This window comes from Pezoporus occidentalis, unplaced genomic scaffold (genome assembly GCF_034315485.1).
Source record: "Pezoporus occidentalis ecotype Australia unplaced genomic scaffold, CSIRO_AGI_Poc_V1 ctg11, whole genome shotgun sequence".
In the NCBI taxonomy this organism is placed as follows: domain Eukaryota; kingdom Metazoa; phylum Chordata; class Aves; order Psittaciformes; family Psittacidae; genus Pezoporus; species Pezoporus occidentalis.
In genome coordinates this window covers 719,605-746,930 of record NW_026912886.1, presented here as the reverse complement: position 1 = coordinate 746,930, position 27,326 = coordinate 719,605, and the positions used below count along the sequence as shown (strand labels likewise).

At 38.1% G+C, this 27,326-nt stretch overlaps 1 protein-coding gene across 1 annotated transcript in view; it reads left to right on the top strand.

Annotated features, from left to right (window-relative positions):
• TLN2 (talin 2) overlaps window positions 1-27,326 on the top strand; it is a 149,330-nt gene that overhangs the window by 46,152 nt on the left and 75,852 nt on the right. The window contains exons 4-10 of the mRNA XM_062626283.1: window positions 17,357-17,527; window positions 18,147-18,244; window positions 18,742-18,871; window positions 20,323-20,475; window positions 21,281-21,423; window positions 22,828-22,955; window positions 26,880-26,943. Coding sequence (XP_062482267.1) covers window positions 17,392-17,527; window positions 18,147-18,244; window positions 18,742-18,871; window positions 20,323-20,475; window positions 21,281-21,423; window positions 22,828-22,955; window positions 26,880-26,943 — 852 coding nt within the window. The 5' untranslated portion in view covers window positions 17,357-17,391. The remainder of the gene's footprint in view (window positions 1-17,356; window positions 17,528-18,146; window positions 18,245-18,741; window positions 18,872-20,322; window positions 20,476-21,280; window positions 21,424-22,827; window positions 22,956-26,879; window positions 26,944-27,326) is intronic.

Genomic DNA, 27,326 nt, shown 5'->3' with positions numbered 1-27,326 from the left:
TATGAGAACAAATAGCTGAGAAGATGACTTGACTTTGTTTCATCTTAATACATGTAGGAGAGATGGCAAAAAGAACAATGAAAAATCATTACTGGAAATACTTCACAAATACATTACCATTTCTATACCATAATGCTTTGAGAAGAGAATGCCTCAAAGTGGCAAGACTTCGGGCAAAATGGTGATAAATCTTGCTCCACATTCTTAATTTGTTGAAGTTATTTTGACCTTGTACACATTACTGTTCTAAATGTGTCTCTGGCTTTGACTGCTCATCTGGAAATGGTGCTTGTAATACTAAAAGGTCACTAATGGAATTTTGTCCTGCTATTCACCATGCTTGAAAAATGTCTTTAGTGAACTTTCAAAGCATCCTATAATTAAAGCAGCATGTCAGTTTATATCAGATATGTCTAAGGACAAGGTTAAATGAAATAAAATCACTAAAAAGTAGTTATTTAGGATACGCATTTCATAATAGGTGCAAATCTTGAGAAGGTTAGATGGTTAGCAGCACTGTTTTGTTCTTCTTGTTATACAGTTAGAGGTAAATATTTATAAAGCATTCTTATAATCAAGCCTCTCAGGAAGAACCTTGTAAGTATTGTATTTTTAAGGCTTCACACTGCCTTAAGTCCTCTTTTGCAATGTCTTTGTTTTCCTCATCTCACTGATGCTGCTCTCAGATCACTGTTACCATTTGTGGTATCAAATAGCTTGGCTAAAGGTCTTCATTAGCTTTTGATTTTAGAGATTTTATAAAAAGTATCATCTCTTTGTGCAGTTAGACTGATTCAGTAGTATGGCTGTTCAACTGATTGAACTGGATTGATGACAACTACTAATCAAAGGAAACAGGTGCTTCTGGGAATATTCCTGGTTTCTTAACTGTGAAAGGATAATTTCCCCAGGAAACATTTTGAATTAATTCATACTGGCCTGATGCAGGAATGCATCACGGAGTCCACAACGATTTCTCTCCTTTCTGTCAGTAGCATGTTAGTGCTGCTGGCTGTTGTATAGGTAAGTGGATGGTTGGAGAATTAAACTTGTACTCAAGAAGAGGTCACTCCAGTGACCTTTTCATGTGGCATCTTGTTAACTGATGGAATGATAGCCTATAGTAGCAGAAGGTAACCATATCACTAGTGGAATCAGTGCCAGTGAAGAATATGAATAGTAAGGAATGCTTCAAGCCCTTTTCATGCGTACACTGGAAGGAAAACAAAAGCTAGAATTTATGAAAAGTCTTTCAGTTGGTTTTAAATGTTATGTGATTGTCTTTGCAGAGGTCCCACTCATTAGAAGACTTTTTGAGAGTTAATGGCATGTGTTTACTAGGAATTTAGTAAGACAGATTAGCCAAGGAAGCTGGCTTTCGCCTGGCTGTCATGATTCGGTGGTTCTGCATCAAATAGTTCAGATATTAAGACATGAGAAACTTCATGTTAAAGAAAATTTGCCCTTATACAGCTTTGATAGGGTGGCTCGCTTGTCAATATAGAATGAATCTGAAAATCTACCTGGAATGTTATTCTGGAGTATATTGCTTAGCAGTTCTCTGAGAAGAACACTGGTCTTTTCAAGGGATAGGTGGGGAAGCAGAGTCTCGGGGGGGGGGAAGATGATCTAGGCAAATCAACGGCAACATCCGAGTCTTCTTCCCTGCATGGTGTCCTAAACCCTAAACAGGGAGTTTCTTTCAGGTTTTGTTAAGTTTTACTTAAACTTTGAAGTTGCACTTAAAGCAGCTGTTTTAGTACCCTTTCCACAAGAAACAGCACTGCAGTGAATAGCTGGGACACAGCACATGGTAAGCAAGTAGGAAACTGCAATAAGACTGAGATTCCTGCCAAAGCTGGTTAGATTCCTGGTTTTAATAGCTGTCTGCTTGGTGACTTTCCATATTCAATTTCAGTACTTTGGTTCTTTCTTCACCCTCATTTTGAATGAAGTGTATGCTTTATACCATGAAAAGAGGATGTAAATGGAACTGTGAAAAAATCTATTTGATGTTTTAATACTAAATATGGAGTGCATTGGGCAATAGTGGTGTGGGATCAGGTTGTAGTAGGCTGGGAAAGTGTTACATAAGCCAATATTTCACTCCTGTCTTGCCTAGTTGTTGCAGAAAGTACATGTAAGAAGGAAAAGATTTGAGTTGCATAAGCAAATAAAATAGAATATAATATAAGGACTCTTCCCTATAAGGGAGCATTTCTGTAAGAGTGATGTGGAACGTTGAAAAAGGAGGTCAGTTAAACTCATGTTCATGGATAAGAATTCTAGTGTAGATTTAAATTGTGTAGCACTGAGTGAATGCTGTACATCATTCAGGTACATAATAAAAGATTTAGCACAATGCTTAATTCTAAATATGTTTAGATAAATAGCTTGTAAAAAGCAGCGATTTTGTGGTGTTTCTTCTGTTAACTGTGTAAAAGTCCTGCCCTGCCCCTCCAAAATAAAATGGTGGGGTAATGCCACTACTACCAGCTATTATACTGGTATATTCTATTTCAAACTTTTCCATTGAGTATTTTCTCTGTATCCTTCTGCTGCTAGTCCATGCATAGAATTACTTCAGATTTTTGATATATTGCATTATTAATCTGTCTGTAAATATATAATTCAGTATGAGCAACCGAGTGAGCATTCTGTTGTAACTGGAGTTGATGAACGATGCTGAGGTTGCAGTAACCGTAAGGAGGATATATTTTAAATGCTCAGTGCATGTTGTCGAGGTCTTAAATTTACAGCTAAAGCTGTCAGCCACTAAATCAGTGATAATAGTAGAGGGAGGGAGGAAGAGAAGGAGGAGGTCTTTGACCTTGAGTGTGCTCATTGCACTGGACAATGTATTAGGGAATTGTGAATTCCCTTCCGTCCCTTCTCAACTTTCTCAGTGGTATGCAATGCTGAAAAGCCGTGATGATTTTTAGGGATGTATGTGTGCACATGCTTGTGTCATACATACACCCACAAATATGCTGTAGTTATGTAACAGTGTGTTTGTATGCACAAATCTAAACACATAAATAGTATATCAAAGCAAAGCGGTACATCTAAAATTGAGAATTGGTATATTATTAAACATGTTATTTACAGTGTCAGTCACTTTAGTACCTTTCTGTTAACATGTATGTTTTTTAAAAAATAAGCTCAGTTCTTTGATAGTTTGATTATGACTAGGCTATGTGTTTCTACAGTTGTGGTTTATTTGTTACCTTTCAGGTGGTAACAGGTACCAAAATAGTTTAAAGTTCTCTTTTAAGTATTGGTATAATGTTTTGTTCATTTATATTGTCCTTTGTTGCTGCCACAGAAATAGCACGTTTTGCACTTTGTGCTGAAGAGGATAACCTTGATGAGATCAGATAAAGATGGGTATGGATTTCTATTTAGAAGTACACCTCTGCTTGTGTTTTTACTGTGTAAAGTTAGGGAGATGACGTTATAACATATTCCAGTTTTAAATAAGGTTTATAACTGTTGAATTTTCACAGGGTTAATAGAAGCTTAGATTTAGGGATTCTGTCGAGTTTATTGTTCCTTTATGCCAGGAATTGTTTTCAAAACTCAAGTAAACACTTAAACAAAAATAAACAGAAAATTTAATGTATGACATCAGGACCTTTGTGAACAGTCTTCTGTTTCTCAGAAGTGCTGGTTCTAGACAAGGCCTGTTTGCTAGGGGGCAAGTTAAGCCTACATCTCATGACAAACAGAATTCCATGATTCTATAGCTACTTCGAGCTGGAGAGAATTTTCACTGCGATGGAAAGAATGAATGCTCCCTGTACAGCTGTCCCTGGTGTTGATATTTATCCAAGTCTTGTTTTATTTTCTGTCTTATCTTTCTTGGATTTGATTCCGGAAGTGCCTGAAACTCACTATGGAAGTCGGCAGTAAAAATGGAAGTTTTGGCACAGGAGTGAGAGCTGGGAACACCCTAGCAAGTACATGAAAATAAATCTATTTGGCAGTGTGATTGTTGTCTGCAGAAATGAATGCTGAGCTCTCCTCTGAAGCCAGCAAGTGAGAGACATGAGTTGTAATATACTGGGGAGAACAAGACATGTTGAGCAGTTAAGTCTTTTCAATCAGTTACTGTAAAGTCATTTTGTTGAGATTTTTTTCCCTTTAAGGGTATGGTCTGGGGAAGAAGTATTTTCAGACTATATATTCAGAGCCACTGGTGAATCTGTGAAATTTCCAAGTGAGAAGTCTTGTTGCCCTACTTATTCTAGCCTTCCTTACCTTTTTTTAATGGAAAATCTCTTTGCAGGTAGGAACCCTGCAGGGAGAATAAGGCAGTGTCTGTTCCTGATTTAGCTCAGTTGCTTGAATTGGAGAACCACTTCAAATGCTTGTGACTATGTTTTAGGATACTCCTCTGATACTCACCTGAAGAGCCATTAATTTAGTCTTGGAGAGGGCTGCTTGGTGAGTGTCTCCTAGGTAGCCAAAATGATAACTGTCAAAGGCTGATCTGAAAAGAGGCCCTAGCTGGAACCTACGTCATGTCTTTAGGTAGGCATAGTACCTGTAGTTGTAAACTGTGTCTCAGGTTGATTTCCCTTTTGCTGCTTGCTGTAATCAACATGAACATTGACAATGACAGGTTATTTTTTTCCTACCTGCGCTTGAAAAATAATCTCTCCTTTTTTTATTGCCCTCTTGTCTTTTTGTGTACATGGCAAATGGTGGTGGTATGTTCTTCCATATATAGCACATATCTAGTATATTCCTGCTCTGTGCAAGTAATGCATTTTAGGATGCTTACAAGAGCTAATAGCTACAAGATGCAAGAATCATCCAGTCTTTTAGGTACAGCTTGAAATAGGCTTTGCTAAGAAAAATGATATGTCTGAATTCAGGCTTAACCAGTTGAAGTCTGTCAAGTTGAGTTGAGCTTTTCAGTAAGGTACTGCCAGAGTGCCTTTCTGAGCACATTTGATGTAGGAGGTTTGACCTTAGATTAGCACACAGTTGGCAGTGTGCTAGGCTAAGTGTAATCTAATTGACATGTGATGTTTGTGCACTGTTACACTCTGATAAAAGTTCAGTGTTTTATGAGCTCTTCCTTTATTGTAGGAGTAGCAGCTACTTTGGAGTTCAATCCTGGTCTTTTTGTAGATTCAGGTTTTTCCCAAGCTTAAGCCTGTTCACAAATTTTCCTAAGGTGTACCCTAACTTGTAGTTTCCTTCCTTATCCGGTAGTGAGATTTTTGCCTTGGGTGTATGGAGTGCTCTTAAAGCTGGAGTGAGATGAATGCTGTGGTGCTTGCTTGAAACATTCACTCTAATGTATCATGCTCTGTGTTCACGGTTTGTGGCTGTGACTGAGATGTTGATTTGACAGGGGCAAGTGAACTGTCCTTGCTCAGCTTTTCTGTTCTCATTAGTGTCAGTGATTCTGGTAGTACCTGAGCTTCTGCAGCCTGTTGGTATAGCGCTTGTTTTTCGCCTCTCTGTGTGTTTTACTCAGAGTTCTTTTGACCAGCTGTTCCCTGTTTCTTCTGCTGTGTTTAGATTTGAAATATGAAAAATGCATCATTTTGAGTTGTAGACTTCGTATAAACTGTTGCATATACTTCCCCAGCATTTGCCAGGGTATGATGATATTATCACAATTCTAGGCTGTCACCTATCTAGTGAGGGTTGTCTATGAAATTAATATTGCTGTCTTTGCTGACATACAAATATTTTGTTGATTTTTACTGTAAACCATGACATGAAAATTGATGAAGAATGATGATTTATGCAGAAATTGCATTAATCTCATCTTGATTCCAGATTGTGATTCCTTGTGGGCAAAAACTGTCTGGATGTTACTACAGTAGGTGGGATTGAGACCAGAGTATTTACATACAGGTAGAAACATAACTGAATTAATTATAATTTAGATTATCTAATCACTTTAAAGAAGGGATTAGCTTTGAGTTTTCGAGAAGTGCTAGTAGGCAAAAAACATGATGCTGATAAAAAAAAAAACCTGTTTGTCTTGATATGGATTTCCTTTATTTCCTCTTATTTCTTTTTTGTACTTATTTTCTTGAAACCTGATTTAGACTGATTGCTGTGGGGGAATGAGAGTCATAGCTCAGGTTTTGAAAAACACTTGACATACCACAGGTATTCTAATTGACCTTAAACAAAGTATGCAGTGACGTGGCTTCTGACATCCTACACTTTGTGTCAAGAATGAGGTCAGCAACCTGTGGGCTAATTCCAGTGGACACAGCTAAGTAAAGCAAATGTTGGAGAAATGCAATTAGTGAATTGTCCTGGTGGACTTGCTTGACCATTTGATCCCAGACAACCTGCCTTTCGTTGAACTTTCAACAAGCAGTATTGAAAGGCACAGAGAGGAATCTCATGTAATAGCTTACGTTGTTCACTTGATGTCTTCTGACGCTTGTTTCTGCAAGTGTCTTTTTAGCCACTCCTTTACAGTGAATTGTCATGTACCTTTTGTACCAAAGACTCCATGCTATGACTTCTGTCTGAGGTCCTTCAATAACATCCTGTGCAGAAAAAAGTTGCATTGGTTTGAGTCAGGGGTCACCATTCTTGTCCAATTGTTTTTGCAGGTAGCAATTCATGTTAAATTTCAGCACTGGTAATGCTGTGTAAATGACACCAGAAACGTGTCTCCAAGTCTGAGAAGTATCTGTGGGAAGCACTTGGTGGCTCTTTGCCATTTTGACTCCAGGCCCATAACCATATGTTCTGTGGTTCACATTAGGAATCCAACAGGGAATTACTTTGCTTGCAACAAATTCTGTTAAAAGTACTGCTGCCAGCTTGGTTTTAGGTTGATGTTGATTCTCTTGCAGTTTTTACCTTCAGGCTTTTTTTTGTCTTACCCTAATTTTGGCTTAGTGTCACCTGGGTGATTTAACTTATGTTTTCTGTTGTTCTGTGCTTCATTTTGTTTCAAGGAGAGATGTCCATGGTGGCAGCAGAGTTCTGGTTATACAAGTTTAAGTCTAAAATGTCTGATACTTGTGGAAAAAATGGCAATAATACTTGATGTTATATATAGCAATGATGCTGATGTTAGTCACAGTAAGAGGATCCTAAATAATACAGGAAAAATAATAAAATGTTATGTGTACAGGTCAGAGAATCAAATACCTAACGCATTAGAAACATTAGTAATTTAATACTTTCATAGTTGAGTGTACCATATGGCACCTTATATGCTTTCTAATACTCTCTGATTCTTCATTATAATTTTATTTATTCTTGTATTAGTGTGTAGTAGCTTCTTGAATGACCATATCATATTTACCTTGGAGATTTTCCTTTACTGCACACAGTTACCTATTTTTTAGTTTCTATGTGTCGGCTTCTCATAGTGTGCTATCAGCAGAATACTCTTTGCTTTAATTTTCAACCAATGTTTATTATTGTAACTGTAATAATAATGTTATAATGTTTTAATTGATGTAATGTTTTACTATTATAAATACTGTATATGACCTCTGCAAAAGGCACATAATGGCAGGAGATAACAAGAACATGGGAAGCATCAGTACCTGGTATTTATACAGACATAGCATATTATGGAAGTCAGTGTTAGGTTGCGTGCTGAGAATTTGGGATGGGCAGAGTTTGTACTGATAGGACAAGTTCTGGACTTATCCTGGTGAGATGGACAGACAGAAAGCTCTCAGTATCCCCTTAGCTGCCTTTTTATTTGATTTTGTTTGGTTTGTTTTGAGTTTTTGTTTTTTAATCACAGTCTTAGGACAAAAGACACTATGGAGATTAATACTTTCCATGACAGTGATTATTCCTGACAAGCTCCATAGATACTGAAGGTTTAAATAAAAGTGGTAGCTCAAGCACTTGGATTTATATTGAACCATACATCTCTAAAGTGCACTTCATCTTTCTGTGTATGGCTGTTTTAAAATAGGATGAATTTTGGTGCATTCCATGTACTCAGAGAAAATCTGAGTTAGCTTGCCTGAAGAGTAGCTATGATTTTCTGTCTGAGACCTGCTTTGCCATGCTTTGCTTAATATAAATGACAATCAGTCTTTAAGCTGTCAACCTAAAGTTTTGCTAAGTGACTGAGAGCTTTACTAAACATCCAGTTTCTGAATGGGCCTGCAAGAAATAATGGTTTTCCAAGTCAGGAATCCCTCTGCCTTCATCCTCGGTTTGTGAAGATTCTGGACAAGCAGATAAGGTTCATTGTGCAGATGATGGTTTGGTGGTCAGTTCTGTGGACTGCCAGTTCTGTGTAGTACTCCTACAGGTTCTTCGGGGCTTGCTTAAATAGTGGAGTGCTAACTGGCTAGACTACAGTTGCATTAGTTCAAATAACATTTATAAAGGTTTACTTTTTCTGCCTCACTTTCTATTTCAGTGAACTGTTTCAAATTATTGGATGAACTGATTATTGAGATAAATAGTTCAAAAGCAGTTTCAGAGCCTATAAAGTCCACCATTTCAGATCAAATCTGTGAGAGCTATCCTACCTAAACCCTATGACAGGACTGGCAAAAAAGTAATTTTACTCAAGCCTTACTAATTTTCTTGTTCTGCGTAGCTAAGTTGTTTCTGAAGATTTGTTTACCCCATCTAATTCTGGATGATAATGCTGATTAAAATTATCAATATAGATTTATTTCAGTGATTCCAGTAGCAGGTAATCGAATAGAGTATGTATAAAGTAACTATTGACTGCTCTTCTCCTTAAAGAAAAGGATGAAAAAATTCCAGGGCAGAGTGAGGTGATGATCAGGAGCGTGGAAGAAAAGCAAAAGAACTCTTGTATGATTTACTATGACATATTATCTAGAGATTAACAGTACCTGAAGAAAAAGATTACTTGATTTTCTTTTGCATAGGCAGAGTATATTATGGTGCAAAACTCATGGAGTATTGTAAACTCTGCCTATGCATGTCACTTTAAAAACAAAATAAAGGAAATGCAGAGTCATCTTTAGAGCACAGCAGGTGAACTCAAGAGAGCATATTCTGATGTGTCCTTTAATGACAAAATTAACAACTCTGAGTGGTTTATTACATCCTGCTTTGGGGTGGTTGCCAGGAATGGCAGGCAGAGTTCAGAACTTTGAGTGGTGGCTTTGGATTAATTCTGTCAAGAAAAGTATTGAAGTTAGTGTGCTCCGAGGTTGAAAACCTAGACATAAAAGCTTAAAAATTGTCCTTCAAAAGGTTACAGCATTTCAGCAGTTGAAAATAGCATGAATATGCAGAACTGTGCAAGCCTGCATTTAATAGCCCACTTGATAGTTCATCCTATTACTGCTGTGAGTGTGATTTAGAATCTGTGGGTGAAATGCTTTAAATACACCAATCTGCTGCTTTGGAAAACCAGCTTTGTATCAGCTTAACTCTTCCAGAAAAGAAAAGAAAGAATTTTGAATCTTTGTCTATTCTTCTCAACCTATAATTAATTGATGTGCTCTTAAATTACTGGAAATCAGAAAATATGTGTGAATCTGTATAAGTATATATCCCACTGTAAGCAACTGCAGCTCTTCTGATGGATCTAGATTAACCTTGCAAGCGGTTATCTTCAGTTTTAAAAGGTAAAGCAGGCCCCTCAAAAAAAGCAAACCCAAAACCAGCATCAACACCAAGCAACCCCCTCAAAACAAGCAACCAACCCCACAATCAACCAATGCCCACCCCCCCAGCAACAAAAAACCCAAACTCCACCAAAGAAAAAGGTTTTCTGTATCTCAGATACTGTTTTAATTATTCTCCTAGAACCTGCAAACATCTTTATTGCCATCCTCCCAAGTGCTCTCTTAAAAGAGCTCACCTCTACAATGGAAATGCTTCATTTGGAGAGGAACCTAGCAAAAAGATGTAGATTCACTTCTGATTTCTACAGAAACTCATGTTTCCTGTTTTCAGCTTTTTTCCTGCAGTGTTCTTGCAAAATAAGAACAAAAGCCTGGAAGGCCTCTTCAGAGTTCTGTCATTGACTGCAGTATCGGAGACTCCTGCTCCTGAGGCTAATGATTTCTATGCTACAAGTAGTTCCAGCCAAGCTCTTTGCTTCTGTTATCTCAAAGCTGTTCCAGCTCTGTTTGGAACAATGACATTCCTCTTGTAGTCCCTCGTAATTAATACTTCCTTCTGAAGATGCGTTCAAGCAAGATAGTTTGTAAATATGCCTTTTGACTTAAAAAGCAAGCTGCAGTTGAATTGCTAATAAGCTGACTGTCCTATAAACCTCTCCTAATTACACTCAAATATTCTGGTCTCTTGCATAACTGTGCTTGAGGGTACTTCCTTGCTGGGTTCTTAGCAAAATAGCTGCTGTTCCTGTACAACTATAATGTGTGAACTGAGAATGGCAAGATACATGCTTACTAATGATTAAAGCCTGCTTTCACAGTAGCCATTGGAAGCTTGCACTAGTTCACCTTCATTTAACTGTGTTTTTTCAAGAGGTTTGTTTTTAAGATTCAGTATCTCATGCTACAGATAAATGTTGTGTATTTTTCCTGAGCTTCTTGAAGGTTTTAACTGTAAACTTGCTTATGAGATGTGTGGTGTGCATATACAGGCATTGAGGTGGGGTAGGGCTTTTCCTGGGGCAGAGGTCTTGTATTTTAATTGTCCATGCACATTCAGAAACAGAGAATGAGCAATGGCTTATTCTGTACAGTGTGAGTTCCTTGTATTATAACTGAGGGAAGGAAGGATTATACTTTTTTTGCTTATTTGTTCTAGCTTCAAGAGTTCTGGCTAGCCACCCCAGACAGCATCTGGTGCGTGAGGTTGTCAGGCTACTTTTGGTCTCCCCTAAGCTGGTATCTTTGTACTCATTGCCCATTTAGAACATCAACTTGTAGTCTATTGGGTTACTGCTGTTGCCTTTCTCTTTGAGCTAATCAGGTAGAAATGCAGGGTGTCTTTCCTTTCTGACCACCATAGGAGTACGTACTGCTCCCTTCTGAGCATACTGGCAAGACACAGCTTCCAGCCCAGTGTTTACAAGTGTGATTTGTATTTTTGAGTGTCCTGTGCTTGAGGAGTTTTTACCAGCCACCTTTAGTGGACTCACTAAACAAGTATTTGATATGCTGCAGTCGAATTAGATATTCAAACATTGTGAACAACTGAAAATGTAATGTGTCCTGTTTTGCTGGTACCCTGTGCCAGTACGTAGGTCGTGGGAGGACTGAAGACAATAGAGAACTTCTGTCCCACTGGATTTTCTTACAAGGTTAATCGAGTATTAAAAATCTGTAGGCTTGCCTATACTAGCATGTACACATTTAGGCTTTTAGACTGTGACAGTCTCATGACCTAGATTTGTGTTTGCTCAAGCAAACTGCTCAAGCCTGAATGAATCAGTTAAGAAGTATCTCCAGGGAGGCAGACCTCTACTAAATCATGGCAGAGCTTTGCTTTTAACTATAGCACTGGCAATGGCAACTCTCATTTAGCTGGGTGGGTGTAGTCCATATTTGACAGTGCCAGTGTTAGCTGTTCCACATTTGCCTAGTTTAGAAATGCAGATATTTTTGGTTTGTGTTTTACTTAGCACACTCCTTTTGCAACAGTGTGAAATGGAAGAGAAAGAATTGTTCTTATCCTCATAACATTTAGCAGTGATAATATTAAGCTGAGATTTTGCAATTGCTGTTTGCTTAGCAGTGTAGTTAAAAATATGAAGATAATGTCAAGGTCCCATCAACTGTCAGACACCACAGACATTAGGATAGGAATGGTATAAATCAAGCCAATACAAACTAAGGGTATGTGAATGATTAGGGAGGTCAGTGTTCACTGACACATCTCCCCTCTAAAACCCATTTTCCCCATGAATTTGGTTAAGCCATTCTTCTGCTGGTATGTTGTATGCTTTTAGCTTGATGATAGTTGTTTCCTGTCAGAATTATGTGATGCAAACTTCTGTCCATGTCAATATCTGGGGACATAGCCTTTTACCCTTAGTTATGTGTCTCTTGAGAGTCTTTGTAAAATGCTTGTCAAGATAACTGCCCTCCCTTGCCTTAGTCTATCTCTCTATACAGCAGCTGATGAGCTATTGTATCATCAGTGCCACCTTCCTAGTCTATCAGAGTTGGGCTGTCAGGTACAATTTAGTTTCTTGGGGAATTTCTGTGGAATTTCTGTAATTGTCATTTTATTATGCTAGCTAATCTGAGCAAGATACTGTGGGAGAGAGACATGATCTGTATGTTACCTGAGACTCACATCCATAGTACTGATTTGATCTGTAAACTTTTAAAGTAGAGCAGAATTGGATCCCTCACAGATTCATCACTCATTTAATGAGCCTGGCAAAAATCGTACAAACTTTCTAACTAGGGCAAGTCTGAACATGATCTTGTGTGACCAGTATGGGTCATTTCATGTAGCACTGGTTTGGTTCCCTGCAGTCAATAGTTGCAATGTATGGTTTGCACTAGGAGCCCTGAGTAAAGAGCGCTTGTAACCGTGCAGCCTTTACTCGTGCTTACAATTGGGTTTCCCTTAACCCTGCTACACCACTAGTTTGGCTTTACTGAAGCGTGGGGTTAACTTCCACCACTTTAACTGAAGTTCCAGATACTGTGCTCTGGTTTTGTTACTTACTGGCTTTACAGTGTAGTTACTCCAATAGCTGCAGCATATTGGTATTGCCTCAATTCAAATGCTAGCTAGGTTGGCTGTGCCTTGTGGTACAGGATGCCGTGCTTCTGCTGACTAGAGCATGGGGCCATGAATCACTCTTGAATGTTTATCTGGAAAGATTTCCGGATGACTCTGCAGTCTCTCAATAGGAGACAGCCAAGCTATATAGAAGAAGGAAGCTGGAGAGTAAATCCATGCAGAAGATATTCATTTCTTACTGTGGTAGCACAGAGTGTAGAAATTATCATTAGGAGGGATGAAGGAAGAGGTGCAGTAGGATATGAGGAAATTAGTATGTTACTCAGCTCTGGGAGTCCTGCTAGGTGTTGGATAGTTCTGGTTTGCTCCTCTCAAATGACACCAGGAGGAAAAGAAGTTTTAAATGAACTGCCAGTGGAAATTAAGGGTGGGTATGCTTTGACATCAGCTTTCTTTCTACTATTTTGAGGACATTCCTCAAACAAATACATCCACATTTTTGTTTGATTTATTAGTTTGTGACTTGCTGTCCATAGTTACCTTTGTTTTCTGGCTTATTTTACATCAAACAAATTAATAGAAAGGCATTTTACAGCTTTATTTCATGTCAGGGGAAAATAAAATGTTCAGAGCTATAAATACTTATAACTATTTCATAGAATCGTAGAAGAATTTCAGCAAAGAGTGTTTTTTGTATTTAATGTTCAAACTGTCTCATTGAAAATACTTACTTTGCAAGGGATAGAGAGATGTTTAGATTTTTGGATATTGGTCCCTAGGATTCCAGAAAATTCCTTTTAATGAAGAGAAGTGGTTAAAGAAAAATAGTTTACCTGTCCGTTGAGTTGTATCTGCTTCGAAGTCTATACCTGTTGTAATTTAACCAGAAACATTTAACAATTTAGCATCCTAGCTCTAGTTGTTCTGAGGATGTATGTATGCAGGGAATATTTGGGAAGGATACAGTAACTTGGGCTGGGAGCTGAAGTAAGGCTGTGTACATGGAAGTGCAGATGCCTGCTGCAAGCTTTATCCTCCCAACATACAGTAACCAGAGGCTATGGTGACCCAGCTAGCCAGTGACCATTCTTTGCCATGCGTTGCTCCTGCTCCTCTCCTGGAGAGTCCTAGTTCCTCAGATGTTCTGGCAAATCCTCTGTATAATCTCTCCATAACCCAGTTCTGTCAAAAAGTGAGGGAAAGAGTCTTCAAACACACACACGAAGTGTCAGAATTGGTTGAGAGAGTGATCATGTGAACAGGAGCACTGGCAGCTGTGAGAGGGACTGTTAACTCCTGGAGCTGAAGGGGAGTTAGTTGCTGCCTGGTTATTCTGTTAGTGTGACTTTATTTTAAAGAACCTAAATATTATCTAGCTCTTATGACTATCTTTTCAGCACTTTATAGTATCTTGGGGTTTATGCCTTTGAACTATTTTTGCTTATTTACTTTGTTGGTATGCTAATCTCTGTGGGCACACAGAGCCCTGCTCATTTTGATTCAGGCACTGGTTATAATCTTGTTTTGTTGGCATTTCCCAGAACCTGAGCACTGTGATGGTTCATCTTGAGGCCTTGATGTACACACTGTGATACACACCTGGAGGCATTGGGTTCTCTCTCTGATGATCTGTCACATTTTAAAAGCTCAGAGCTGTTGTTATGTCTCTCAGACCTATCAGATCCATAATTTATTACTTCAGTCTCCAGCCTTGCAAGCATAGATCAGTCACAGCCTGATTTAGAAATTCTGTACTTCATTACTCACAGAGCATTAGACTTCATACCAGGCAAACCATTCCTTTCAAAATACTCTGAATTTCCTGAAACTCTTTGACTTTTGGCCAGCCATTCCAGAGACAGTGATTTTGGGGAGCAGAGTGTATTACCTGCACAGAGAAATATTTAAATGTTGTGTGAATCTATGTATAGAAGATAAAGGGAACGTGGGAGATAATTTCCCTGCATTTTTCTCTGTGACCTCAGCACTTTTTCTTTACCAAGCTTAGTCCTTTTGAGAAAAACCAGCTGTCCTATTTTGGCTGTTACCCAGGAGATGGAAACTGCCTGTCCTGGTTATTACTGAAGGCCAAGTGGGGAGGTTTAGAGCCTGAGGGTAATCTGGAGACAAATGGAAACCTTTTTCTGAAGTTTGATAATACAGTGTTGGAGGAAGCTGATAACTCATGGGCTCTTTTCATAAGCTTTTTCTAATAAAGCATCCTTTGGTGTCTCCAAAACCAAAAGCACTGAGTTGAAGGAGACCAGGTCACCAACATATTTAGGTCTCCTTAGTTGAATTTGACCCTGAAAAACAGGAGGGGCATTGTGGAGGTCATAGTGACAGGTTCCTAACTGTAAAAATTCTGTTAAAGATGTTAAATTGTTGTGTCTGTTTATGTAGGGCAGGGAAAAAAGTTTCTTTTGCGGAATGGAAGGCCTAGGTTGAGAACTTGGGTGGGTAGAGAAGAACCACCCAAAATGTAGGCATAGTAAAAACTACAATAAAAATCACGTGGCTTCCCTGTAGATGTTGTGGACTCCATTGGAATGGAGCTTTGCCAGAATGGATCAAATGAGCATCTGGCAAGGACAGGCACTGATGTCACTTTATATCATTTCTCTTCTGAAGTGGGTAGAAAATAGAGGAGATAGGGAGTTTAGAGGGTTGCGTTGTAATGGCCCTGCTCTAACACAGTGACCAGACAGAAGACAGCCCAGATTGTGGCTCACTTTACCACACAGGAAGCTGACAGCCAGGTTCCGGAGGTCACCTCTGAGTTATAGCAGCCTACTGAGCAACTTGGTCAGATTGTTTTCAAAGCTGATCTGTCTCTTTTCCAGCTGTTAGCGTGTCAAGGCATTTTAACAGTGCACATGAATACAATTCCTCTTCCTGGGACCATTCTGGATGGTGAAAAACTGTTCTAATCTGTGGTTTCTAAGGGTATTTCAGGTTTTGGGATTTTCTGAGGTTTACTTATGTATAAGTAAAGTGTTAAACTGAGCTGAGTTATGGTAAATATCGGTGGAAATACTGCGGAGATGTATTTTCTTTGTCTTGTATTGACTTTGTGCTGCTGCTGCTATACTGAACCATTACTTCTGAAATGAAAACATCTTCTGGATAGATTTTAGGAACTAGTTTTTGGTGGCAGGGTGAGATCTTCATTTACTTGTCAGACTTCTGCCTAGAATGATCAGTTCAAAATACAGATTGTTTTGTTACCAAATAGTGATAGAGTGGAAGAACACTGAGGTGTGTAGGTTAATGTTTCTTGTATGTTTTTTAGGTTGTTCATGCCTTTTCCTTTGTCAGATAGCATTTCATACTGGTAGTGAGTAGTCCTGGAAGTACTAAAAGGTCTGAAGGAGGATGATACACTTTTGAGAGGCAGATGGATGGGCTCCCCAAAAACATGGAGGCAGCATAATGCCTTAGAGCCAAAGCTGCTCCTAAAGGTTATCATACAGAAATGGTTTAGCTCTGTCTATGCTGTGGAAAAGTGCTGCAGTCACTGAATTCGGTGCATTGACCAAATGTAAACTGTGGTTCCTTCATATTTCTCAAAGTAATTTTGCCAGACTGAGTAATGAACTGTAAAAAGATGCACAGCTGGTGTTTAAATTTTTGTTGAACTACTGGAATTTGTCCTATTCAAATTATCGTCATCATCAGTAGTCCACAAAATCCCATGTCCTCCTATTTAAAAATACACGTACATGAATTTATGCAGACAGGATTTGGGTATTCTGGTAGATTCTGTGTTTGTGCAGCAAGGACTTCAGTACTGAAGAGTTCTTGGAGATCACTGTGGAAAGTCTAATGATGGAAGAGTAGTTTGGTGTGTTATGACAGCAAGGGAAGACACTTGAGACAAAATCCAGACTATCTACAAAATGAAGCAAAACAAAATGCATCTGTAGCTTCCTGTTTCTGTAGAGAAATGCTGTCAAATATAGTGAAGTTTCTGAAATAGAACTGAAATGAAAAATAGCTCATTCTTGAAGCTCTGGGTAGCTGGGCAACAGGATAAAAACATCTAGCAGATATATGTGGAGACTTAGAAAAAAACACCAATGCAGTGTTGCATGCTTAAGAATCTTCAGTAAGGGGAAGTTACATACTAACAAAATCATAGACTTAGAACCACAGAATGTTTTGGATTGGAAGAGAGCTTAAATCTCAGTTCCAAACCCCTGCCGCAGGCAGGGACACCTTCCACTAGATCAGGTTGCTCCAAGCCCTGTCCAGCCTGGCCTTGCATGTACAGCTGGGGATGCAGCAGCCGCAGCTTCTCTGGGAAACCCCTGCCAATGTCTCACCACTTCTTTAAGTTAATCTAAGCTGTTAGTTACCATCTAATCTAAATGGTCTAATAAAAAAGTGTGGCAAGAGAAAAGTAGTTTTCTGTCAGTAGTAAATATGTTGACAATATATCCTATATGTTTATTGTTTCCCTGTGCACCATTTTGGCATACCTCAGACAAACCTTTACTTATGTGCGCACAAGGTTCAAGCAAATTCATCACAAGATAAATTTCCAGTGTACCAAGAAAAATCCATGGTTTGGATAGTTTCTAACTTGGTGATGCTAATGAAACTTTATGTAGAACTGCATTTGATATAATTCTTCTGAACTAAATTCAAATATTTTTAATGAAAAGTTGGGTGTATTAAAGCATGAAGTGGAAACCTCTAAGCAATAATGCTGTTATTGTTTTCTCAGATACTTTAGTAGGAACTTAGAAGAGACTTGGCGCCATGGTAGCTCTTTCCTTGAAGATCTGTGTCCGCCACTGCAATGTAGTGAAGACGATGCAATTTGAACCGTCCACTGCAGTGTATGATGCCTGTAGAGTTATTCGTGAACGAGTGCCAGAGGCTCAAACAGGGCAAGGTGAGTTCCTGTATTTGTCCTTAGTAAATTCACTGGCTGAATTGAAAGTAAAGAGAGACCCGTTTGGGATTTTCTGTACCGTTCTGTGCTTCCATTTATCTTTCAGGCTGGGCAATTTGTTTTATTTTGTTGTTTGGTTGTTTTTTGTTTTTTTGTGTGTGTGTGTGTGTGTGTGTGTGTGTGTGTTTTTTTCCAAATGTAAGGCATGGAGTGAAAGGCACAAAGTGCAAATAGGTTTATAAGTGATAGAAGGTAGCTGCATCCTTTTTCTTCCTTCTGTCCTGACAGAGTTTTTTCTACAAAGGGTGCTTTCTAAAGCAGTGTTTGTGGCAATGCTCTCTAGGAAAGTCAGTGCTGGCTTATTGTTGTGCCTCAGCAAAGGAAGCAACACCAAGGATTATGAAAGAATAGCTAGACACCTCCAGAATGTGCAAAGGGAAATATTTGAAATGAGTTAATAACTAAAAGCATCACCATGCTGTGCATACCATATTCACAATGCTGCTACATGTTAATTGAGTTTAACCCTGATTTAAGCTTAACCCTGGTGCTGAATAACCTTGAATAAAATCATATTGGCTTTATTAGGTTTGATGAGTCTGTCTCCTCTGTTTCACAGCCTCTGACTATGGATTGTTCTTATCGGATGAAGATCCTCGAAAAGGTATATGGCTGGAGGCTGGACGAACGCTGGATTATTACATGCTGAGAAATGGGGTATGGTGCAAGTCTGTTGCTTCTTTCATCAGCAGGTTGTTAGAAAACTTGTTTCCCAAGGAGCAAGAAGAATACTTAGCGTTTGGAGGTGTAGGAATAACCTTTAATGCAAGGTCACCTCAAACAGAAAGGGTAGGCTTCTTCAATACTAAACATGATGAGGTCATACTTGCTTACATTATGGCCAGCTTGCTTACAACCAAAAGGGATTGCTATCCTTTTTAAATGCTAAACAAGCTTTTGCAGCACAAATGTACTTTGGTCTGTCCTCCCCTGTTTAGGTTTTGGTCTAGCCAGCTAGGACAAGCTCATAAAAATTACATTTGCAAAACTAAAACACTTCTCAAGTTTGCTACACAAATAAGTTTGCCTATAATATAACAAATGAAAAATGCAGCTTGGAGGGGTTGGGAAGCAAATCCTGGTTAGGGCATCTAGATGGGTTGGCTTGTGGTGGCCTCCAAAAGCATTTAGAAACAGTATTGTTTACTTTCCAGGATATACTGGAGTACAAAAAGAAGCAGAGACCTCAGAAAATACGTATGTTGGATGGTTCAGTGAAAACAGTCATGGTGGACGATTCTAAAACAGTTGGTGAATTGCTGGTTACCATTTGCAGCAGGATAGGTAAGATTCTGGGACCCACCTGCTTAAGAAGTTGTTTTCAGCTGTATTTGCATTTTGATATTTATGCTGTGATATGTATTACTGACTAGAAATTACTGGCATATATGTTAAAATATTTAAATTTGTTATCAGTTAAAATTTACCAAACACATCTCTGGTATCTGTTCTCCAGGTTTTATGAAAGTCTGTAGAGTTAACTTATATCCTTAAACTTCAATATCTAGCAGGTAAAGGCACAATATTATCTAAAAGTATAGCTACAATGTTTTTACTGTATGTTACATTTACATACACTTTCATGCTTAGAGAATTAAAATAGATTAATACTTGATTTTAATGAGATAGAACATAAAATACTGTTAACCTTGAAATATACCTAAACTTAAGGATTCATGTTGTTATGATTTAGGGTTGATAACAGCATCATTTGTGAAACAACATGTGGAAGCCTTCCAGAGCAGCTGGTCAGAAATGTGTCATATTGGTTATACTCTGTCTGTATTTACCTAAATAGAGACATTTTGGAAAACTAATTCATATTTAACTATAAACATGCATGCAGCATGGATTAGCTTAAATCATCTTAAACCATGCTTAATTCTCATTTAGAATTAAAGTGGACTTAATTTGATTTAGATTAATTTGCTTGGAAAGTGAATTAAGCTAAATTTAAATTCATCTGTTTCAATTTTGTTTAAGTGTTTCTATGCTGGATTCCAATGTGCTGTGGCTACTTTACTTAAGAAATTAGTCTGACTTATTTTCATGAATGTGATCATGTAGGTGAGCTTTTAATTTTCTTTCCTGTGTAACATAAACATGCTTGGAAAGAAGTGGAAAAAAAACAAGCAGAACAAAGAAATGAGAGCAACTTGGCACGCATGCTAAATGCGGTTAACTGGTTTTTGATTAAGTTTCATGTAATTTTAATGGGAGGAGTAGAGTTTTAAAAGCCGTATATTTCACATTTCTATTTCTCAGTCTGCTCTGCCACATTTCTTCTACACATGGTGGGCAAGCTGAAATGACTCAGTTCTCAGGAAGCAGTCGTAGGCATCCATGAAAGGAAATTTACTATGGCATGTCCCCATTTTGGAATTCATTGCTATTTTAAATTCCATCATGTTTTAAAGCATCTACCAGCTTCTCTTGGTAGATGACTAAAAAACTTCAATTTCTTTCCAAAAGTGGAAAATGCAACATATGACGAAGGAATGATGTATTTTAAGGATAATGCCGGATATTGGAGAGGAGTCTTGAATGCAGAACTTGTTAATTATTCTTGGGATCTCATACCGCATACACTGTTCCAGCATTCCATCTGCAATATTTTACTGTACCTGAAACGAACCATCCATTGGTGGCTTAATATATAGAGAAGAATATTTCACCTGTCCTAAAATGTATGAAATTTTTATTGTTACAAGCACTGGATTTATTTATGATTCCAGGAATAACAAATTATGAGGAATATTCCTTAATCCAGGAGAGCATTGAAGAAAAAAAAGAGGAGAGTACAGGAACACTTAAGAAAGACAGAACGTTGTTGCGAGATGAAAGAAAAATGGAAAAATTGAAAGCAAAGCTTCATACAGATGATGATTGTAAGTCATGGATTCCAGGATAATTCTTCAGTTAATATCTTTCCACAGTTCAGTGCAAGAAAACCATACAGGGATGCATTTTAGATTCTTCAGTGTGTCTCAGTTGATCCTTACCTGTATTTTTGCACCCTTTTATATACAGTGTCATCAGTTTTAAAATTAGGTAGATGGACAAGTTGTTGCATCTAGCATGTCTTTTGAAGTGCGTTTTGTTAAGTTTTTGGTATGGGAGTTGTAACCTAAGTGTGAAGGGTCATTTCTGTAATGACCATTTGTTCCTCTTCAATAAAGTGGGATATTTAAATATTGATGCCTGCTGAAAGCCATCAAAAGGGAGTTGTGTCTTTGAAGGTAGGAATTTTAAGTGTAAATGGAGCTTGCCAAAGAACTAAACCAGTATTTGATTAACTGTGACTAGCAGGAAGATGTTTCAAAATTGCAATCAGGGATAAGAAAAGAAACAGAACAATTTGGTTTAGGGGGAAAATATGGTAAACTTTCAAGTAATTTTGCAATGAAGCTTTGAAGATCTAAATGTAGTATTGAAAGGTTGCTATAGTAGTTTCTTCAACAATATTAATGGTGTTTTATGCCATAGTAAATTCTTGTTTCTCAGCAGTGCACTCTTCAGTTCTCTTTTGTAGCCACCTTCAACCTCAATAATTAGAAACAGAAGTGAAAGGAGCATTTTTTTGCAGTGTTTCCGCCTCCGGTGAAAATAACAATTTTCACATGATTTTCACATCAGCTTTTAACACTGGCAACACTTGGTGTTTAACTGTGTGTGTGTCTGGTTCTGTTACAGTAAATTGGCTGGATCATAGCCGAACGTTTAGAGAACAAGGGGTCGATGAAAATGAAACACTACTCTTGAGGCGAAAGTTCTTTTATTCAGACCAAAATGTAGATTCAAGAGATCCTGTTCAGCTTAATTTGCTTTATGTCCAGGTACAGTATGTGGACCAGAGGCAAGGGTTCTGTCTTGTCTGAGGAAATCTGCGTTGGTTAATTACAAACGTTTTGTTGCTGAAATACTTCATCTTCTAGAATTCCAGTTCTGGATGTGCTTTAGAGAGAAAATAAACACAAGACTCCAAGGGTATGTGATAGTCCAGAGGCTTTGCTGATTCATTCTTTTTAATCAAATAGTTTCAACTCATTAAGGACTCAACCAAAAATCCACTGACTTTCACATCCTGTTTCCTTAAAATTAATGAATGTCTGTTTATGTTGTTCTTTTTAGTTCTCCACATTCTGTTCTATAGGTGATGTTTTTTCTGTAGTATGGAATCTCAGCTCAGTCTTGCAACCAGTTTTCTGCTTCTCATCTCTTTCTCACCTGATCAGTGTTGAGAGCTGCTTCTGCATTCACTTTCCAGTCTTCAACCTAGACAGCACACAAGACAGGCAGGCTTCCTGTTCAAAATGGTATCATGTAACACAGTGGGTGTCTATCTAGGCAGGCTCCCCAGTCTGTTAGAGGTACTTGAAGCACCTTAGCAAAGCTGAGTTTTATGCATAAGATCTATTTAACTGAAGGCTCCAGTGCAGTGGCCTGCAGTGCAGTTTAACAAACCCCCCAAACACACCAACGAAACTAATACTGCAATGTTCATTTGTTATGCTTGCAGCTTATTCAAATGGGATTGCTCTAAATTACATTTTAAAACTCTGAGGCAAAAGATAAAGATGACTTTGCTTGTAAGACGGCAGTCCATTTTCCACGCATTTTAGAAGACTGTATAACACTGAGCTGCTCTCTTACCACTTAGACTTTTTTTTTTCCAGTTACTGTTGCAACAGTATGTGTTGATTCTGCCTTGTCATTGTTTTATCTATGGATAGATGAGTGACCACTAAATTTAAATACCAGGAAGGAAAATGCTGTTTGCCTTTTGGTGTTCCCATTTCACAATAGTGATACGGTTTTTACTTACTAGATATGCAGATCGTTTTCCCTGCTACTGTGAGGTGCTAAGATGTAAAAGCTTTTACATGTGTGCATGTACACACACATGTATTTTTCTGTATATATGTGTTTACATACACATAAATGTATGTACATATGTTGTATTTTATATATTTATGGCAGGAAATGGGTGTCATGTCCTCCTTTTGATGAAGGTTGTTACAGTCTTGGTTTCAGTAAGTCTCCATCAATATTCACTAGAAAATAATCTAGCCCTTTATTTATTTTATTAGTCCTAAACACATCCAGAATGGATTGATAAAGACACTGAGACAGAGAAGTGTGTTACTGGATGCTTGGGCCATGTTTAAGCTTTCAAGGCATTTCAGAGATGTAATAGTTATTTTGGATGTCCCTGACATGTCTTTGCTTACCTCCTATAGGCTCGTGATGACATTCTGAATGGGTCCCATCCTGTCTCCTTTGAGAAGGCCTGCGAGTTTGGAGGCTTTCAAGCGCAGATCCAGTTTGGACCTCATGTAGAACACAAACACAAACCTGGATTTTTAGAGTAAACACTTCTAACTTCTAAATTCGGGTGACCTCAAGTGTAACTAACGTTGAGCTGTCACAGACTAGATGCATTTTAGTACTTCAGGTAGAGGTAATCAGAATCAATGGGTTTTCTGTAGCAATCTCACTGTGAAAAGAGTCTGGTTGCAAAAATCAGCAACCCAAACTGATATGAGAACCTTGGGCAGTGGCTTATTAGACAGCACAGGGCAGCAGCTCCAATAGGGTGCCAGTTAAGTATGCAGCTGGGTTCCCCAACTACCTCGTAATGGGGGAAGACTTTGATTTTGTTCTTCTATGTAAGTGCCTGCATTTAGTAATGGCATGAGTGAATTAAGCGTACGTCAGTATATATCACAGATGTTCTGATTTTCTAGGAAAGTAGAAAATGAATGGAAGGATGCTTTGTCATTTGAATAGAGTTAATGTTGCTGTGTATGGAGGTTAAATTTTACAATCTTCTTTAGTGACAGTAGTTAGTTTTTCAGATTCACCCTTTCATGGTGTTATATGAATGGAGATCTAGAACTGTGCACTTTGTTTCTGGTGTGGACAGGAGTCTTGCTTACAACTGACACATCTTTTAATCTTTATTGTGCAACTTAACTGCTACCAGCAGGGCAAGTTTAGTTAGACTGAAATGTAGATGTTCCATTTTTTTGCTGATTTGATTTTCTGATTGGTTTTCCTGCAGTAGAATTAACTGAGGGCCGGAGTCTGAGGAAAGGAATGTAGGAAGGTAAAAGAAAGCTATTTAAGCTATTTACTGCACTTTCCATCAAGCCTTGCCTGCATATGAGGCTCACTGATACCTTAATAGGGTGCACAAAACAATGGGTGCATGTTTGGTTTCTGTCCTGTTCCACTGGCTGAGTGCTCAGTGATGACTCCTACGCTTTCTTTGTGAGCCTGAGTCTGGGGGTTACTGTATCTCGGGAATTACTTCAATATGGTGGCTTGTTTTGGAACATGCAATGCTGCAACACTGTTGGTTTGAAACGCTTCACTTTTGAAAGCTTTTCCAGAAGTAGCAGGTCAGTTATGCAGACAAACCATGTGAACAAACATTCTTCAGTTCCAAGTAATAATTAGCTTCTGTTTGTGCTGTCTATCTGCTACTGGTTGGCCCACAAACATTTCTTAATAGAGCCACTGGTGTCTTGAATGATGGGGACCCAGTGTAATAGCTTCAGTCTACTCATGGTTCTTATTCCTTAGAACAGTGACACAGCAGTCTTCCTCTGGGACTTGTCCTTTGTCTACTTATTCTTCCCTTCTGCATCTACTCACTCAAGAGGATTCCTGCAGCAAACCATTAGGGTATTACCTCATGGCAAGCTACTGTTGTGTCATGGTAATGATTTGAAGAGTTAGATGTTCCCAGCAAGAGTTGGTTTAAATTTTTAAAGCTGTAATTCCCCCCACACTTAAGCAGCAGTTTTGTACGCTGCTGTGCAGAGTTGCTGAAATGATCCTAGGTTTTTTTAGGGGTTCTACCTGGTCTGCTCTAGTGTCAAGATTTTATTTTTTTTCCTTCTTTTCAGCTCTCCTATAGTAACTGTGTTTTATAGTGGACTGAAACTACTGGCTGGATGACATTACTACTTAGCATGCAATGCTAGATAGTTTGAAGTGCTTCACAGAATGAACTCATCACACATATAAAGTGTGTTATCTTTTTTAATCCTAACAGAAATGAAATGTATAAATAACTGCACTGTGTGTTAGAAAGTGAACGTTACTCCAGTGGGAATCATTTGGAATTCCAAAATTTAGAACCTTGTTATTTTCTGCAGGAAGTTTTCCTTACTATTGTTTTATTTTCATTTAAATGGGCTTTGAATGTATCAGGATCAAGCCTTGCAGGTCACTAAGTGTAATCACTTGCTGTGCTGATTATTTTGTTCCCTGGAAATTCATCTGTCATCCTTTCAGAAAACAAACTTTCTTCTTGTTTTCTTTTTCTTTTTGAAAAAGTTCGAGGTTTTTTAAAGCATCAAACTATGTCAAACTCTTTGGTGGATGAATGCTGCTTATTTTCAAGTATGAAAGTAGTTAGTTTTATGTGAACTATATGCTGTAACTCAGTGTGTGAAATACATTTGAGACATGTCCATTCACTCGTCAGTGAAACCTGAACATGCTACGGATTCCCTTAAGGAGAATGTGTCAGCTCATACTGAAAACAGCATGTAACAGAATAGTACTAGTATTTTTTAGAGTTGTTTTGAAACAGCGTGGTTTATTTTGCCATGTCTGCAAGATATTTGTATAGAGAGAACTTTTGGATTCTTTTTTTTTGGATTCTTGGTACAGATGAAGATTATTACCTGCAACTTGTTAACGCTTTGGTTGTAGGAATTCCCTTGAAGGTCATGCCAAAGTAAATTTTGAAAGCTCTTAAACTATCAAGTTGCAAATAGTCCTTCTTCATGCCCTTCCTCATACAGCTGAAGTTTTCATTGTACCTACAGGGGCACACTGTGTTTAAATTTGCTGAGAGAATACCTAATAAAGAACTTACATTAGTCATATGCAAATAGGAAAGGAGCACCTGAAACGTTCGCCTTGGCTTTTTCTTTCCAAGCACAATTGGTGCCCATAAGTTCAATTCATTAATCTAGCCTGTTTTCCTGTCTTAAACTGTCTTTTTCAAGAGCACTGGCTTTACCTTTATGCCAGTGAAAAACAATAAATATGTTGGCAGTTGTGTACAGTCCTTACATACAAATGGATACAAAATGAATTTGGCTGTCCAGCCTTCCCCACCCAATGATGTGTCTGTGGAAATAAATACTGGGAAGAGATTTCATTATCATGTATTAATGAGATGTATCTACTGGAGCATTGTAAGAAAGATCAGCAAGGTCAGTTGGTCTCACTTTGTTTTATATTGCTAGAGCTTCATGGAAAATAACCTTTGTATGATAGCAGGTAGTTCTAGCTTTCTGTGTTAATAGTGTGCTTGCTTACTGAGTAAATCAAAATGAGAAGGGGATTCTCCAGTCATGCTTTTTCTGTGATTCTCAGTTTTTAAAAGCATAAGGGAACCTTAGAAACCAGGTTTTTGGATTGTGGAAGTTTCCTCAGACTGAAAATGAGCTGTTGAATATGTGACATAGTTTCTTCAGAGTAGAGTGTTCCACATGGGAAAGTGCAATCGACAAAGGAACATTTGCTAAAGCACAATGTTGATATGTCTTCAAGTTGGGTTGGTGTTTGGCTGAGATAAAAGGTTTATTTTGTTATACAGCAAGGAAGTGCCAGTGATGTGTTTAAAGATTCTGACTTTACCATGGAGGCTAAACTGACTTAGATTGCTTTGTATTCTGACGCCATTAGTAATTGAATGCTACAAAAATTAGGACTGATTTTTTTTATTTGCTTTCGAGATAGTGACTGGTATTAAGCATTCACTTAAATGGCTTTGCAGTTTTTCAGTAAAATATTAGTGCTCTAGCATTTGAAAGACACAGAGGAAGAACTTGGTCCAATGCATCAGTAAAACAAAGAGCTACTGGAAAGTAATGGCAGTGTCTGAACTCAGATACAGAGGTGGCTCAATCTTTAGCGTCCCCTTCTTCCCCCAGATTGCAGTGAGTGTATCTGAACTTAGATGTAAACCCGTCTGAGATGCTGAGAGATATCTATAGTTTAAGAATTGAAAACAACCCAGTTATTACTAACTTTTGATAACTTTTTAAAACATGAAGGGGTCTTACATGGGGATGTAATTGCAGTGTTTTCTGAAGTATGTAAGTTACCTTCGTGCTCTCACCCTACTTAGCCAGAATTTTGTTTCACTGTATAGGTATTTTATGCCTATTTTAGGAAGCTTGAGGGACTTACTGCCAGTAAAGGAGCATGGGAAGCATCTCTCCTTGTGAAGGCACCATTAACTGTGGATTCTTTTTTTTATTAGCCTAAAAGAATTCCTGCCTAAAGAATATACCAAACAAAGAGGGGCTGAAAAGAGAATATTTCAGGTAATTTTGAGACTGAAAACCCTACTCTATCTTCACTTTCTTTACAAGAAAAATACAGGCTTTCACAGATGTATACTCTGTATATACTCGAATTATGTAACTATCAGAAAATCAAGTGTAAAGAATGTCAGCTTTTCTTTTCCTTCTTCAGCAAATGTATTGTCCTGATCCTTTTTTCTTCACTGATGATTGTTCAGTATACTTTGAAGGATAGAGAGTGAATATTCAGTATTCTTAAGATCTTTGTTGCATTGAAATGTAAGGATATGTATTTGTACTATAACAGAAGCACATTTAGCAAGTAGTTTTAATTTGCTGCTTTCATTATTCGAGGATGAGCTTCAAGTAACATGGAGTTCTTCTAACTAATGCTGGAGTTCAGT